General features: G+C 39.8%; 1 protein-coding gene across 2 annotated transcripts; it reads right to left on the reverse strand.

Annotated features, from left to right (window-relative positions):
- Window positions 1-2,274: 2,274 nt before the first annotated feature.
- LOC139816152 (uncharacterized) lies at window positions 2,275-9,273 on the reverse strand. Of its 2 annotated transcripts, XR_011732951.1 has the most exons (3): window positions 8,676-9,273; window positions 5,596-8,559; window positions 2,275-5,475 (listed from the first exon to the last, which is right to left on the reverse strand). XR_011732951.1 is itself a non-coding variant. In XM_071783523.1 (2 exons), the coding sequence occupies exon 2, from the start codon at window positions 7,304-7,306 to the stop codon at window positions 5,972-5,974; it is 1,335 nt and encodes a 444-aa protein (XP_071639624.1). In that variant the 5' UTR covers window positions 7,307-8,559; window positions 8,676-9,273; the 3' UTR covers window positions 2,275-5,971. The 2 variants fall into 2 exon arrangements, 1 of the variants encoding a protein (XP_071639624.1); XM_071783523.1 differs by having other exon boundaries at window positions 2,275-8,559.
- Between the last annotated feature and the right edge of the window lie 7,068 nt (window positions 9,274-16,341).

A 16,341-nucleotide genomic window follows, 5' to 3' on the forward strand; every position in this document is an offset into this window, starting at 1 on the left:
AATCCTAATATTTTGGAGCGAATTCCGCTCTTTTTTTTTAATCGTTTCTCAATGGAAAATTTTAGTTTACATCCAACTTATTAGTTATACATTACTCATCATATGCGAGGCTTCTAAAGGAAATATACTCTCGTTGCATAACGCCAGAGTCATCGCTGATCCTTAATCGATAACGGTATTAATTGCATTTACGAGGCGTTACCGGACGAGATAAACGACTCCACTGAAGTCTTCACCGACGTATAAGGCTTCTTTGCCGGGCTTATCTGCATGCAGAACGCAAAACTATCGATTCACGCAAAAGTCAAACAGCATACGTAGCAGAAATGAAGACTGGAAGCTAAATTAGTAAGTGCAAAAACGAAGCGAACGGAAGCAGTAGGAACATCGCGATAGACGGATCAATTAAAGCCGCGGGAGCTATGCGGGAGTGTGCAAAAACTTGTGCATATACCATTACGTATTTCATAATACAACAGCTAACTTATTATCTTTTAATACACGTATGAATAATTAATTGAATGATGCACACAATATAATTGCTTATAAATTTCCGATTTATAAAGGTCTTACGAGAACACTGTGTTTAGTGCGCTTATACGATGGTACCTACTTCGTTTTAACATTTAAATTTTCGCGACATGGCAAGTACATGACGCTCTTTTCTTGAATTCTCCCCACAGCTGTAAAGAGTACAAGCGAAACGTTAACTTTCCATAAACGATCCCGTTAACGACTGAAAGAATGGAAAAACTTTTCCGACGCGGGGGAGCTTAAAAAATAGATGGACACGGGGAACCAAGCGCGAAGGCAAGATCCTTCTTGCGAGGAAGAGAAAGAGAGGAAAAGAGGGAAAAACGGGAGATAAAGTATGGCGAAAGCGAAGACGGAAGAAAAGAGAGGATCTCTGAAAGAAGCTCGCGGCGCCGACGGCACGTCATTCTCCGCAAGGAATTAAATTTTTATATCTTTTGCTGAGAGTTTGAGCGATAGGAAGAGGGCAAGTCGTCCGCTCGTACATGGTAGATACTCGCCCGATGGGCGTTTTAATTCAAAAGTCGGATTGCCACTTCCACTAACTTGGAGGAGCGCGAACAAGAAGTCGGAAAGGATATTCAATTTATGATAACGCCGCTCGCGACGAAATTTTTCTATCGTCGTTATCGTACGATAAGACGTACGCGAGTGGATCGTGCAATTTCTCGAATTCTAATTTTTCACGTCTCTCGTGTCTTGTTATTGCTATACAAAATGTATTAGATAATCAGAATCGAAACAAGATGTTGAGGTAATAAATGTTTGCCCCATGTTTGAAGTACGAGAAATTTTTATTTTATCTCTAACAATCCAATTTTTCCACAATCACTTAACTTTTTATTTTTAATTACCTCAGAATGAGAAAAACATTTAAAAATTTAATACAGGGTGTCTGTCACGTTCTAGGACATTGCAATTTTTTTATATACCCAGTATACAAATTCAGGAAAGAATATATTTATATAAAATAATTGTATATGTAACATATTGTATATTTTTAACATAATTACACACACACACACTATTTATTTTCTAACGCCGTATTTTGCATATTTATATTGATCTGCTTATATATTAAGGTTTATTTAACGAAGCTCTGATCCTCGACTTTATCTTCACAATTATAACAGACTTTATAGTGAGACAACACGATATAATCGTACTCGAAATGACTTTAAAGAGAGAAGATTTCAAAAAATGATGGTCAACGTTAAGGTGCCTTTTCATGCTGACGCTCGACGCTCATTTTCAGCGGCAAGAAGGTCGCATGACCACAATTGACGCCGGCGTCAATTGAAATCATGAAAAGGAAAACAGCGTCAAAATTCGGCGTCTTCGCGCTGCTTTGGCTTTGACGCTTGAAGTTGGAAAAATCCAACTTCTCTTTCTTGACGCTGGCATCATAGTGATGTCACGTGACGTCGCTCAACGCTGTTTTTCAGCGTCCCATGAATTGGCACCTTTAGCTCTGTTTCGTACAAGCTCGCGCAGGAGCCTAGGCTTGAGATTTAAGGAATATATGACACGACACATACAATTTATTCTTCGAGGGAGAGATCATATATTGTCTATTACAATTGAGTATTCCAATGGTCAAATTCATTTAAGATGCTTGAATTATACATACAACATAAACAGCCAATACAATGAACCTACGTAATAGATGGAAAAGTAATATTCTTTTCATCTTTCCCAGGGTGGGTCTTAATTATTCCACTTGTATATCGCAAGGTATATCGCAAGGTATCTCTGTAAGCAATCACGCGACCATTGCGTCCAAAAATCTTCCAACATTTTTCTAAGTAGCTGCCATCTTGAAAGGTGAGAAACCTTAACTTCTTCCAACGAGGGTTCTGGAATAATGGTCAATGGCTGACCCACTAAGAAATGACCCGGAGTTAAAGCTGAAATGTCGTCAGGATCGTCTGACAGAGGACTAATAGGCCGAGAATTTAAAACAGCTTCTATCTGAGTCAATAATGTATTCATTTCCTCGAACGTGAGCAGTTGGTCACCAACGACTCGTTTAAGATGTGACTTGACCGATTTGACTCCGGCCTCCCATTTACCACCAAAATGAGGAGCAGCCGGAGGATTGAAATTCCATTGTGTTCCATCTTTAGCAAGAAGCTTAGCTAAATCTCCCGATTCTTCTAAACTGGACGAAAAAAGCTTACCAAGTTCCGTATCTGCACCTTTTAAATTTGTGCCACAATCGCTCGAGAGAGTTGAACAAATTCCCCTACGAGATGTGAAACGCTTATATGCAGCTATAAAAGCCTCCGTTGTATAATCTGAGACTAATTCCAAATGTATAGCTGAGGTGGAATAGCAAACGAAGAGAGCTATATATGCCTTATATGTTTTAGCTTTCTTTCCTCTCCAAGTTTTTATAGTGAAAGGACCAGCATAATCTACCCCTGAATGTTTGAAAGCTCGAGACGGTGTTATTCGGGCAGCAGGTAACTGACCCATTATTTGTTTCGCTCTTTCCTTTCGAAATCTAGTACAAACGACACATTTTAGAATGTATGATCGAACTGCAATTCGACCTCCTATTATCCAATAGTAGTTTCTAATAAAGGAAAGTGTATCTTGAACCCCTCCATGAAGAGTACGTGCATGAGCCTCAGCTATAATTAAACGAGTAAGAATGGAATCTTTCGGCAAAATGTATGGGTGTTTGGCAAACTCTGACAATAAAGATAGTTCTAGACGACCTCCTACTCGTAGTAATCCATCAGAATCTAAACGAGGAGTAAGTTTTAAAAGTGCATTTGATCTCGGTAAGTCTCTTTCAGCCGACAAAGTCTTAAGTTCAAAGGTAAAACAAATCTGTTGGACCTTCTTAATCCAAAATAGTTTAGCATCAGTCAATTCAGTCACAGTCAACGGATGATCAAAGGATGATTCAACTTTTCCACGAAATCTTTCTATAACCCTTTTACAAAGAGCAGTTATGCGTAGGAGTTTAGTAAAACTAGAATATTTATCTATCAAATCCCAGAGTTGGGGAGATTTCGATTCAAGCGTAGTAGCTACACGACAAGGTCTCTCCTCTAAGTTATCCCCTAACGAAAGAGAATACGAGTCACTAGGCCATGTTGACGGATTCTGAGAGAGCCAGTATGGTCCGATCCACCACGTTCTTGATTCTAATAATTGTTGAGGAGTTAAACCTCTTGTTGCCAAATCAGCCGGATTTCTTTTCCACGAATAAATTGCCAAACAGCTTGAGGCAGTGTCTTTTGAATAAAATTGACTCTATTTTGAACAAACTCCTTCCATCTGGATGGATGACCAAGAATCCAAGTGAGCGTAATCTCAGAATCCGTTCTTAGAAAAACAGGTATGCTATCAGACCCTATTACCTTGAGTATATGTACAACAAGCCTTACTAGCAGAACAGCTGCTGTTAGTTCCAAACGCGGAATTGTCAGTTTCTTAGAGGTGCAACTTTTGTTTTAGCTGCTATAAAACATGTCGTAACTTTTCCTTCGCTCGAAATTACCCTAGCATAAACGACTGCTGCCATAGCCTGTTGTGAAGCATCACTATAACCATGAATTTCTATTTGGGAAGACGATGTCAAACCTATCCATCTGGGAAATTCAAACCTTGGCATATTTCTCAAACTTTCTACAAACTCGCTCCATTTGTTTGTCAGTGCATCTGACAATGGTTCATCCCAATCTAATTTTACAGACCATAACTCTTGAATTAATATTTTACCGACAATGGTGATAGGCGACAAAAAACCTAAAGGATCAAAAAACTTAGCGATAGTTGACATAATAGTTCGTTTGGTGATCGTTTTCAAAGCAGGGAATTCGATTGTGAACTGAAAATTATCAGACGCAGCATTCCAGGAAAGTCCAAGTACGTGAATAGTATCACCTTCGCTGAACGAAATAGAAGAAGAAGTAATCTTCCTATCTGTGGGAATATGTGCTAGAATGTCCGGGTGATTACTCATCCACTTTTTCAATGTGAATCCGCCCGCCATGCAGAACTGATCCAATTGCGCTACCTTTTTCTGAGCTTCCGTTATCGAGTCAGCTCCTCCGTGAAACTCATCTACATATCTACCCTTCTCAACGATAGGAACAGCCAGTGGAAATCGATGTCCTTCATCCTTTATCAATTGAATGAGAGCTCGCAATGCTAAGAAAGGTGAACAAACCTGACCATATGTGACGGTTGTAAGTACAAAAATGACGACTTGTTGCAAAGAATTGAACCAAAAGACTCTTTGAAAATTCCAATCTGAAGGATCTACTTTTATTTGTCTAAACATCTTCTCAATATCTGCAATAAAGACGTAAAGAAAGCTACGAAACCAAAGAAGTACATCGAATAAGTCAGTTTGCAACTTTGCCCCTGTATGTAATAAATCATTGAGCGACACTCCGGTAGACGTTGGACTTGATCCATTAAAAACAACTCTCAATTTTGTGGATAGACTCTGTTCTCTCAAAACGCCGTGATGCGGAAGATAATATACTAACGAAGGTTCAGCTTGTGACGAAGGAACCCTTTCCATGTGACCTAAACTTTGGTACTCTTGCATAAAGTCTGAGTAAACTTTCCAATAATTTGAATTAGATTTGAATCGTCCAGACAACCTATTTATTAATCGCAAAGCTTTATTCTTAGAATCTCCAAGCTTATCTGGATTTGCTTTAAAAGGCAGCTTAACAATGTATCTACCGAACTCATCTCTTTTATGTGTAGAGAGAAAATAATCCTCGCAATCCTGTTCTTCGTTCGAAAGGATGGAGCTTCCGAAGAAGGGATTTCTTCTACTTCCCAGAATTTATGAACTAAATCATAAAAGTCTTTATTAACCGATACGTGATAGCTATGTCTATTTTTCAGAAGGACTTTCACAATTAGTTGGCCCTGAAATAATCCATCCCAACTTGGTCGATTGAGCAACTGGAGAACCAATAGAACCCTTTATTAACTTATCTTCCAGCAAAGAACCATAAATGTCGGCTCCTAATATTAAATCAATAGAACCGGGTGACAAGAACTTTGGATCTGCTAAACTAATACCTTCCAAATGAGGCCATGAAGTTTCGGTTGCGTCAACAGAAGGAATGGAATTAGTAAGTTTTGGAAGAATGTAAGCCAAAACAGTCAAATCTAGATCAACACCAAAACGCGATCTCAATTTGAACGAAGTAAATCCCTTAGTAGTATTGGCTTTCTGCTCCCCTATTCCTATTAAAGAGAGCGATGATTTGGTACGAGGCAACTTAAGCTGTTGCACAACGCACTCGGATATTAACGAGACTTCTGATCCCTGATCAAGTAGGGCACGAACCTTTCTAACTTCATTTTTCTTGGAAACTATTAAAACTTGAGCGGTAGCCAACAATACACAAGGAGCTTTTAAACCTTTATCAATAGTCGAATGCAACACCTTGGCTTAGTCTTTTTCCGCGTCTACTACATCGGGTTTGGACTCGATTGGAGTTTCTGATTTTAAGTTATTATTATTGGAAGAATTAGCTGTTCTGTGTATAGTTGTATGGTGTTTCTTATTACAGGTACGACAACGCTTCGTGACCTTGCAATTCGCGACTCTATGCTTACCTAGACAATTATAACACAATTTATGTTTGTTTATGAGGGCTAACTTTTGAGCGGTAGTTTCATTTATATATTTAGGACATCTCACGATATAATGTTTCTCTTTACAAATAGGACACGACGTGGTATAGTTTTTCGATTGACCTTGATAATTAGTTTTAGCCGTAGCCTTATACGTAATCTTTATACCTCGAGACTTTTCATATGCTTGAAGCGAGAAAAGACGAGTAACCAAAAATTCTGTAAGCTCTTTCCATGAAGGAGGGATTTTTGATGAACCTATTTTATTCTCCCAAGCCTTCACCGATTCAGAATCTAACTTTAGTACTGTTGAGTAAACGAAAACATCATCCCATGCATCTACGGGTCGTTGCAAAGTTTCTAATGTCCTATGAATTTGAAGAACAGTCGTATACAAACGTTCCAATTCACTTGAGGATTCTTTCGTCATAGGCTTCAGATTATGTAAAGAATACAATGCCGTGTGGACTTGAAGTCGAATATTATCGTAAAAGGATAACAACGATTCCCATGCTTTGTAAAAGTTCTCTGCTGTGAGAGTAGTATTCTGAATTAAATGAGCAGCGGTACCGCTTAAGCTTGTTTTTAAGTATTGTAACTTTTCAACTAACGACAACCTACTACTATTTATAACGAGAGAAGCAAACAAATCTCTAAAGTTAAGCCACTTTGAAGGATCACCATCAAATGATGGAATCTCAATAAGCGGAAGCTTTGAATAATGAGTGTCATGTGACGTAGGAAATTCATACGGTAATGATTGATTCAACGAAGAACTTGCTACAGCAGGTTGCGCTATACTGAGATTAGCACTTGTTTCCACGGTTGGCTCTACACTAAGGCTAGACTTTATCTTTTTTAAAGCTTCTGAATAACATGTTTCTGTATCCAAGTATATTTGTTTCTTAAAGTATGAATGAGTTTTAAGAATCAACGACCTTTCTTCGTTTGGAAGTACGGCTATAGCCATTAGAATGGCGTCGTGATCATTACTAAATTTAGTCCAAAGATCAGTCAAAGAAGACAAATACCTATCCACTCTCTGCTTCGTAACTTCCGAGGACCCTATGGCGATAAAATTATCATAAGCGTTAGCTATGAAATCTCTAGCTTTTAGTTGTTGACCGATACTATGTATTATCGAATCCATTTTACTGATTGTAATTATCTATTAATATCAAACGCGAATTGATTCAGGCGAAATGTTTTTTCACTTAACTCTTTGATTAATTATCGCAAATTATATGTGTCACTTCTCCGTTCCGGTTTTCACAGTTAATAGCAAATTACTTTTAAGCTCACAATAAATCTTTAATTTAATCTTTATATCCGGAATTACAAATCCGGCTCGAAGGACCAATGTTTCGTACAAGCTCGCGCAGGAGCCTAGGCTTGAGATTTAAGGAATATATGACACGACACATACAATTTATTCTTCGAGGGAGAGATCATATATTGTCTATTACAATTGAGTATTCCAATGGTCAAATTCATTTAAGATGCTTGAATTAATACATACAACATAAACAGCAATCATATAAGATATAATACGTCTCAAACGAATGGTCTTGTGTTAGTTTGTTCAATCAAATACTCTTCACAATATTCATATCATATAATAACTTTCGAATGTCGATTTCTTAAAGAAGTAATATTCTTTTTATCTTTCTCAGGACTGGATGTAACTTCACTTAGTATTTGTAAGACTATAATATAGCTTACTTCGTATTATGTTCCTGTAATTAGACCGTTCGTATGAGACAGATAATACACAAAATAAAGTAAATAATCACGCAATTAAAGAAGCATAAATACATAGCAAATAAAGAACATTGAATGGATAGATTGATACGTCGTATTAAATTATGTAAGGTAATTTCAGTCCACCTTTTGTAATATCTTTGGAAGTATTCAACAAATCAGAAGATAGTCGATAATAAGCCATATAATCCTCAGAATATTATACATCACCTTTTATTTATATATATATCTCCTTTTGTATTGAAAGACGTATCAATCTATATTTATTTATCAATAACCGTTTCAGCTTTGCTTTGTTTGTAATAAAGATTGTATAATATACGCGAACATGCGCAAGAATGTAATATTATATAACGCTAAATAATTGTGATAAAATAAGGAATAATATAAGTAAGTAATTCTATACAAAGTTAAAGTATTTCTCAGTCAAAATGACTACAATTTCTCGTGGATTTTAATTAATTATATGTTGATGTAAGAAGATATCATATATGTATCGGTTGCAACCTTAAACTAATCAATCTAATAATTTACTGAGCTCAGATTCGAATAGATTTTATCTTTACATGTGAAGCCAGGTTTGTCGGTAGACAATAGGCATCGTTATTTGAGAACGTTAGTCTCCTTTACTTTTCTCGAAATCTGTAACCAAGATCACTATGAATAGACGGGAATATTAATCCGTCGTAACACTCGAGAATACGAGTGCCTCTCGATAACCGATAAGGATCTATGGTTTTCAGAATTCTAATCGTTACCTTTAGATTGAAGAAATCTCTGTTCGTTGGATAGATTCTTAAACAAAGAATCTATTCTCGTCTTTCTGATAGACCATCATTATCTCAAGTCGTTTAACAGCGGTTGTTCCTTTGTGAGATAAGACGATACGGTAATGGCGGATCGTCCTTCCTTCTTTGCACGCAGTTATAAAGGCGTGGTCTGTCTCTGAGCCGGTAGAATCTCGTAGCGTATACTTCGTACGGTCTGTTTATCGTTGAACAGAACTGCTATCCAGGTAGCCGATATCAGAAATCACGTCGTTTATACGATAATTTGTCTTTGTCAATGCTACGATTCTAGCTTCTCGAATGTTCGAATACCGGTACGTCTCAAGCACGAGCACGTTGTTACATCGACCAACGCCCGGAAACGAATGCTCGACCGTTCGTCGTAGGATCGCACGCTTCGCTTCTAGCGCACGCGCTTTACAATACAATTCAAATTACGATGCGTCCAGCGCCGATCGCGCGGTAACACACAAGACGACGTTCGTATCGCCATCTAACATGTATCGATCTGACTAATTTATTACGAACACTATATCTCTATATGATCTCTCCTCCATTTCTATTTACATTTAAACACAAAAATAAAGGAAAAACGTGTAAGAGAGAAGGTGCGATCGTAAAACGCGAGTTCAAAGAACTCGCTATATACGAAGTAAAGAATGAGTACGTGGACGGAAAAAGACGCGAAACGGAAAACCTCGAAGAAAGTCATAAACTTCGTAATCTGTCGTAAAGTGTATCTTTTCCGGAGACTATCTCGCCAACAGTTTATCCCGTAAAAGAACCGAATTATGAGAAAGGGGAGCAAAACGCGAAACGGCCTAGTTGATTCTCCAACGCAGAGAAATATACAATAATTTTGCAACCCGGAATCTCAGGTGTCTTTTAAGGAAATAATGTGCACAATGCATGATGTGCGTAAAATACACTATAATATAAAAAAATATATGTGTTTATGTAATCCGTATATATATCTCGATAAAAAGAAAGTTTGCACTCGTTGGCATTCGCGCAAAATTATGCTTGCCGTGAGATCGTAAGATTGCGTTATAATTGCGAAACCATCGAGATCACCTTGTCGCAAGGCCGGGATAACGGAAAGCCGCCGAATCGCGACGAGTAAGACGGGCTTAAGGGCCGAAATTGGTTTCATCTACTGTCGCTTAAGGTGGAGCATGAGAGTCTGCTGGGGATCGATGCAGTAATTTCGGGTCGTGGCTTCCTCCGTCTTCTCTCTTGCACCCACTCCCTCCTCTCTCACCCCTCTCTCCTCTGCTCTCCTCCACGTCGTAGTCTCTCGCGAAACCGCCCTCTCGAAGCCCAGGAATCGCCGGGAGAGCGAAGGAGACGGACGAGGGATCGGGAGAGGAGAGGAGAAACCATCAGATAGCTTTGGCCTTAATATCCCTCTCCGAGACCTCGGAGACGAGATCCTGGCACCCCCTTTTCCTTCTCCTCCGTATAGTCCTGTCTGTATATTCGGTCCACCTAACTAACATATACACACGTTCGGACAGTTCGTCTACGTGCGTGTTTACGTAACGTTACTCACGTTATTTACTCACACACATGCGCGCCGTGCTATCGGACTCGATCAGTCCCGCGAAATTCAGGAAGAGAAATTTCAGGAAAATTAACATCGAATTTGGAGAGTGTAGAAACTGGTAGTCGCGCTGTTGACGCTTACGCGCTGCAGTTTACGGCTCGCATATCGTTTTGCTATATCGTTAGACCGATAATTCCGGGCGTCGCGTCGTGAAACAAGCCCGCATGATGAATGAACAGGTATGAAGACATCGGGCGTGATCTCGACCGAAGACTGCTGTCTGAGGAATAGCAAGCTAACAATAAGTATATCGAGTTCCTTTGCATAATTTATTCGAGCTCCTCCCGTTAGACACAACGTCGAAAATAAGGGCTCGGATTATAAGCGGCCGAGATTTATTGCGTCGTCGCGCGAATGTAAAAGAAAGCTCGGGCTGCAAAATATTCGAGAGAGAGAGAGAGAGAGGCGAGCGATCGCGCGTTGTTGCTGCGAGTCCCGCCGATGCATCTCGGCGCACACGGCGCGAGAGCGCATTGTGGTCAAGTCTTATCAGAGTAATATTGTTCACGAGAACTCGCATGCGAGTGCCGGGACCTTAAGATTGCTCCGTTCGGCCGTAACTTTCCCAGATTCTAATCGAGCGCGCGTAATTAGAACGAGAGAGCAATTGTCGGTAATTAATTGGAGGCAAATTAATTAGCTCGATCTGACTACAAGGTGGAAAATCTCAATAACGTTCGTTCGATCGATAATGCGCGATAATGTATTGCTTCGAAAAAACGTTATCCGTCGAATCTATCGATCCATTTAACGAAAAACATTCGAGTCTCTTTTTTCCCAACTTTCTATTAGCAAGTGTCCGCCGCGTTATAAAATTAAAAAAAATAACAAGCTTTAGATTGCAATTTGTAATTTTTAATGTTAACTTTAAATAAAAGTTTGCATCTAAAATGAATCTTGCAAACTACAAATTTATTTCTCCCTCTCCAAATCCTTTATTCAGATATTTGTTCAGGATCCCGTGTTTCTCTTATAAAATATGCGCAAATTGCTGTGATGCGCAAACATGGTTATATGCTACGATTATCTTATTTAAAGTATACTTTTGTCACTCTTACAGTATGATAATCGCATTCTTTTATAAATCTCAATCCGCGCTTCTCTATTTCGTACGCAAAGCATCGATCAAATTAATCCCGCTTACCCTCCGCTCGATACATGCAAAACGATTTGTTTACACACGCGATTTCATCCGCCGTACTTTTGCGATTGATGCATGCTTGACGGTAATCATTATCCACCTCTTTCATTGTGAATATTCAAACAGAGATTATAATAAATTTTACAAACAAATTCGTGACCATCTTCGAAAAAAAAGATGGATCGAACCGAATGGATAAAAGATGGTTCGATGTCTCAGATGCTGTATTATTATATACATAAATGCAAGAAATTTTTTTTGTTATATGTATGCTATTTTTCGCCAATTTTTATACGGCTGATGTAAAATTATGAAATCAATACTCGAGTGAAATATCGTAGGCTAGTCATCTACATCAAGTTGAATTATACAACATTCGACTTGCTCGCAATGCCTGAAATACTGAACTCATTTTCCGCGAGTTTAAGTCCGCAAGGGCCGGGACATCGGGTTATAACGAAAGAACGGGCCGCGTGGGCTGGCAGATGAAGGCAGCTTTGTAGAACGATATCGGTAAGTGGAAATCAGTGGCCGAGTGGCGCCTGTCGACTCGCCGTTGCTCTCTCGCACCCTCCCTCTCTCTCTCTCTCTCTCTCTCTCTCTCTCTCTCTCTGTGAGCGCGCGCGCGCAAGAATCCCACCACCTCCGGAGCGTTTACGCTCCTGGAACCGAGGAGGAGCGAGGGATGCCGTCCGTATACCGGGAACTCGCTAACTTCATTAAAATATTGCCATCAACACGAGGGCCATTGTTTTCGAGCGAGCCTTCCTGCCCCTCCCGCTAACCGGCCGATTAACCACCTCGAGAAACCTACTCCAGGAACAGCCAACTGCATCCTCTTTGTACAAGCCGCGCAAGAAGCGCAATTCCTGCGAACTCGCTTCGCGGCGAGCAGATCGTGCGTCGATAGCCACCTTGAGGAATACGCATCCGCGATCGTGACTTCTGAGAGAAAGAGAGCGTGCGGCTCCGAAAATTATTATTATACTATATTTCACCGAATGCGTATTTTTTTCGAATCATCAATGTCTTTTCTAAGATCTTACGTACGCGTCTTACAATTTCAATAATCACCGTTTATCGTATCTTCGATAATTAAATCGTTCCTCAAGATTCCCTCTTGTTTTCAACGCATCTTGAACAAAATATATTTTCTAAGAGGATCTCTCGCATGACGTTCACGAAGCCGATATAACATATCGCGAGCTCTAATGCTTCCAAAAAAAAATTTCGAAGGCCCCCAAAAACCGAGACTCGTTACTCGAGTCTCGTCGAAGCGTTCTTGTTTGCATTTGCAATACCTAAACCTAAACGTTCGCGATACTCCGATCTCGGCCGACGGTTTTTCGCCGACGCCGAAAGACGATTAATGTTGGGCGGGCATTCCGGCCGCGTCGTCCGGACATCCGCGCGTCGCGATCCGCGCATGCATCGGATGTCGTCGTTAAACGGCATCGCTCGCGTTGCTTGCACGTTGCGGACGACAAAGGGGGGTCTCTCTAATGAGCGCGGTGCCGCGCTCGACTGACGGAGGACACGAGCCGACCCGGGGTTCGTGGTTCGTGCCGCCTGTTCCCCGACGACACGGACCGCAAATCCGCGTCGTTGTCCTCGGCATATAACACATTGCGCATCATCCCGTCTCGTTTTGGCTCGCCTCTCCTCCTCCGCCGAGCGGGCGCGGACCACGCACGTCGTACGAGGAAGCGGCGGCGCGCGGCGGTCGGCCCGCGCGGCTTTTTTGCCACGGGTGTAATTGAGCCTGTCCTCTTGTCTGGGCTACCGTCTAAATGAATTACGGGACGAGAGAGGGAGGATGAAAACGAGGCGGACGCGCTCGCGCTCATCGCGAAGCGGAGCCGCGGGCTGTCCGCTTCGCGAATTCCTTGTCCGGCTCGCCGAGTATACGATCGATCGTCCACGATCGCTTTTTCTCATCCCCGCAGATTAATTTCCGGCGTTCCGGAGGAGAAACAACGAAGACGAAATTGTCGTCGCGAACGAATATGGAGCGCGAACAATTTGAATGTGCAGGTTGCGGTTCTTTTTATAAGTTTGCTCTGTTCTCGTTAGCAGCTTAAATCGTAATTACGTTTGTTCTCGAATTCCGAAGCTCTCGCGCTCCGTACTGGAGTGGACTTCTCGTCTCCATTGCGAAATTGCAACGCGACGACGGCGGACGGCGGACGGCGGACGGTGAGACACGCTACACGTTGGCGTTTGTTAAAAACGCTCGAGTGCGCGTGCTTTTTGCCGACAGGGCGTAATTGCCGCTGTCTCGACCAACATGCAGACAGGCGAGCTGAGTCTAAGTGAATTATGAGGCGCCGCGGCCTCTGAAGAAGATGCAAACCGCCTGGTACGAACTTTTTTTGCAAGTAAGAAGTAACTCAATCCCTCGCAACGCGTGCGGCTAAATTATTCGAGGATTTATTAACAACGCCGGAGCAGAAGAGCTAATTAAACGGGGCCGAGTATCTCGAAAATCGCATTTAATTCGAACAGTTTAATCATATTGATTTAGCGAACGCACAATTTTTAACGATTTCATAAAGTTAATCCGATAATCTGCGCGAAAATACGCCCGTTATATTGATTCAACATGTTACGTCAATGTGCACGCAACAGCTTCCAAAAACGCGCGCAATCGCTGATGCTGTTCGTCGAAAGAAACGGTGTAATATTACATACGGTCGATTCTGTAAGGGTCGCGCGGTAAGCTGGTTGTAATTAACGAGGGAACGAGGAAGTGCGCTAAAGAACGCGCCGAGTTTATGAATCGCACGAACTTTTGCTGCGAGATCAAAGATCGGCCGCCGTTAAACGGTTATTATCGCGGCTTTTGCAAGAGTCTCTTTCTAGAAACATATTTTCTACACAAGTACGATATATAACTTCATACGTAAAATAAGAGAGTTCAAATGAATCAAATACCTATATTTTATACCTAATATATATTGTATAATAAAATACACAATTATAAAGAGAGAGCAAACACAAAATATTTTTTTTATAAAGTATTAACACATTATACGTGTATGATCAAAAATTAAATCACATTAGCTCTGTATAAATAAAATATAGAAATTTATCAGGAATTATTTTGACGCAAGATGCGTTAAAGAAAAGTCATTGTTGAAACTCTAGACACATATTTCATTCGTAAAACCTCCTACGTGAATAAAAGTGTGTGTGATTGATTGGATAGAAAACTAAATACAATTTGTAATGATCTCGAGTTACCGCAAATTCTCCTACGCAAGATGCACTAAAAAAGATTATTATTAAAAATCCTGATATATATTTTTTAAAATATCTACATTGATAAATACGATTGAACTGATAGACAACTTTACAACTAGATATAATTTAATGGATATTAAGTATTTTTCAAGAATTCTTTCCTTTTTTTTAGAAAAAGAATAAACTTTAATTTATAAAGTTTATTTATATCAAACACGTATATGCGTCTATTGTTTCTATTTCTCTTTTTTATATTATTTACTAAATAGGTTGTATCTTGCTTCATATGTTTATTACATTATCGTTAAAACGGTGTGCGTGTGTGTGTGTGTGGGTGTGTGTGTGTGTGTATTCGCGGTGTATTAAGCTCGGCTCCATGGGTTCGTTAAGCCCACATGACTGCAAATTAGTCATCCCTGCGGGAGCTTCTCCAGTTGTTATCAAAAATATTATTTATTATCAAAAATATCATTGACGCGACATCTTCCGCCAATCATACGTAAATCCTACGATACTAGGCCGATAATGCAAACTTCAAGTAATTACGAGTATTATACCGACAAGTAGTTATAGCTGTATCTCATGTGTCGGTATCAGAAAGAAACCTAGTGGTCGTACTCACGTTTCACAATCAGATAGAATCCATCCATCACTGGCGCCTCTGTGCACAAAACGTACGCCTTGAACTATGTAACCACGGATGTTTCCGGCGGGTAACACAGAATGTCCACGTCCACGATTCCTGTTCCATATATGTTGCACGACTGTCTGGTTCTATTCCGTACTACGTCCGTAGAGTAACTGCGTAACAATACATAATAAAAATAATAAGTAAAAATTGGAATAATTTAAGCTAAAGCGTGTTTTTCATTTTAATAATGTTTGTATGCAAAACATACGTCAAAATAAGACCGCAATAGAGAAGGCCAAATATAGTGCCATTACTTAAACATTTATGACAGAAAGACAGTCCTAACTTTTCAAGCTATTCCGTTTTGACCGAATATAATTACCATAGAAACTTTGACTAACAGCTAAGAATTACACGGAAGTGTCCGCGTTCGATTTTAATAAATTTTTAATATGTTGCTTTCTACATGAAAAAAAGGGACATTTATTTTTTTTATACGTGCCCAATCGCATAATTATGCGGTGAAAAATCTTTGATTAAAATCAAATTTTGTCTTTTGGGGCGAATATCTCTGAAACTCTAAAAGATAAAAGATAAAAAGATAAATTTAACTTTAAATTACGTTAAATATTTCATGTTCACTATATATGTGCGCATATCTAGTGAAGCCTATTTTTCGCACGATAACACATGTATTTTGGCCGACTTATAATCTCCTGCTTCTCAAAAACGAAGTTGAGACGCAGTGGTAGTGGCCCATTACTCAGAAGATTGAAAATCCAACGCAAGAACTAATTATGCCCGTTGCACTGAGTGCACAGACACGAGAAATACCTTCTTAATCACCAATTCTCCTACTTTCTACCTAGAATAAAACAGGAGTGCATCTGAGTATTTAAAAAAGAATGAACCAAGTCTATGACAGTTTGATTTACAGAATTACTTAATTTATCGTAGTAATGTAATTTTTTGTATATAACATAAATATTTCCGCATATAAGTTTCCAAGTTTTAT

The sequence above is a fragment of the Temnothorax longispinosus genome, chromosome 7 (genome assembly GCF_030848805.1).
Source record: "Temnothorax longispinosus isolate EJ_2023e chromosome 7, Tlon_JGU_v1, whole genome shotgun sequence".
NCBI lineage: Eukaryota > Metazoa > Arthropoda > Insecta > Hymenoptera > Formicidae > Temnothorax > Temnothorax longispinosus.

Coding starts and splice junctions, on each gene's coding strand:
- LOC139816152 (XM_071783523.1), bottom strand. CDS start 7,306: ATGGATTCGATAATACATAGTATCGGTCAACAACTAAAAGCTAGAGAT.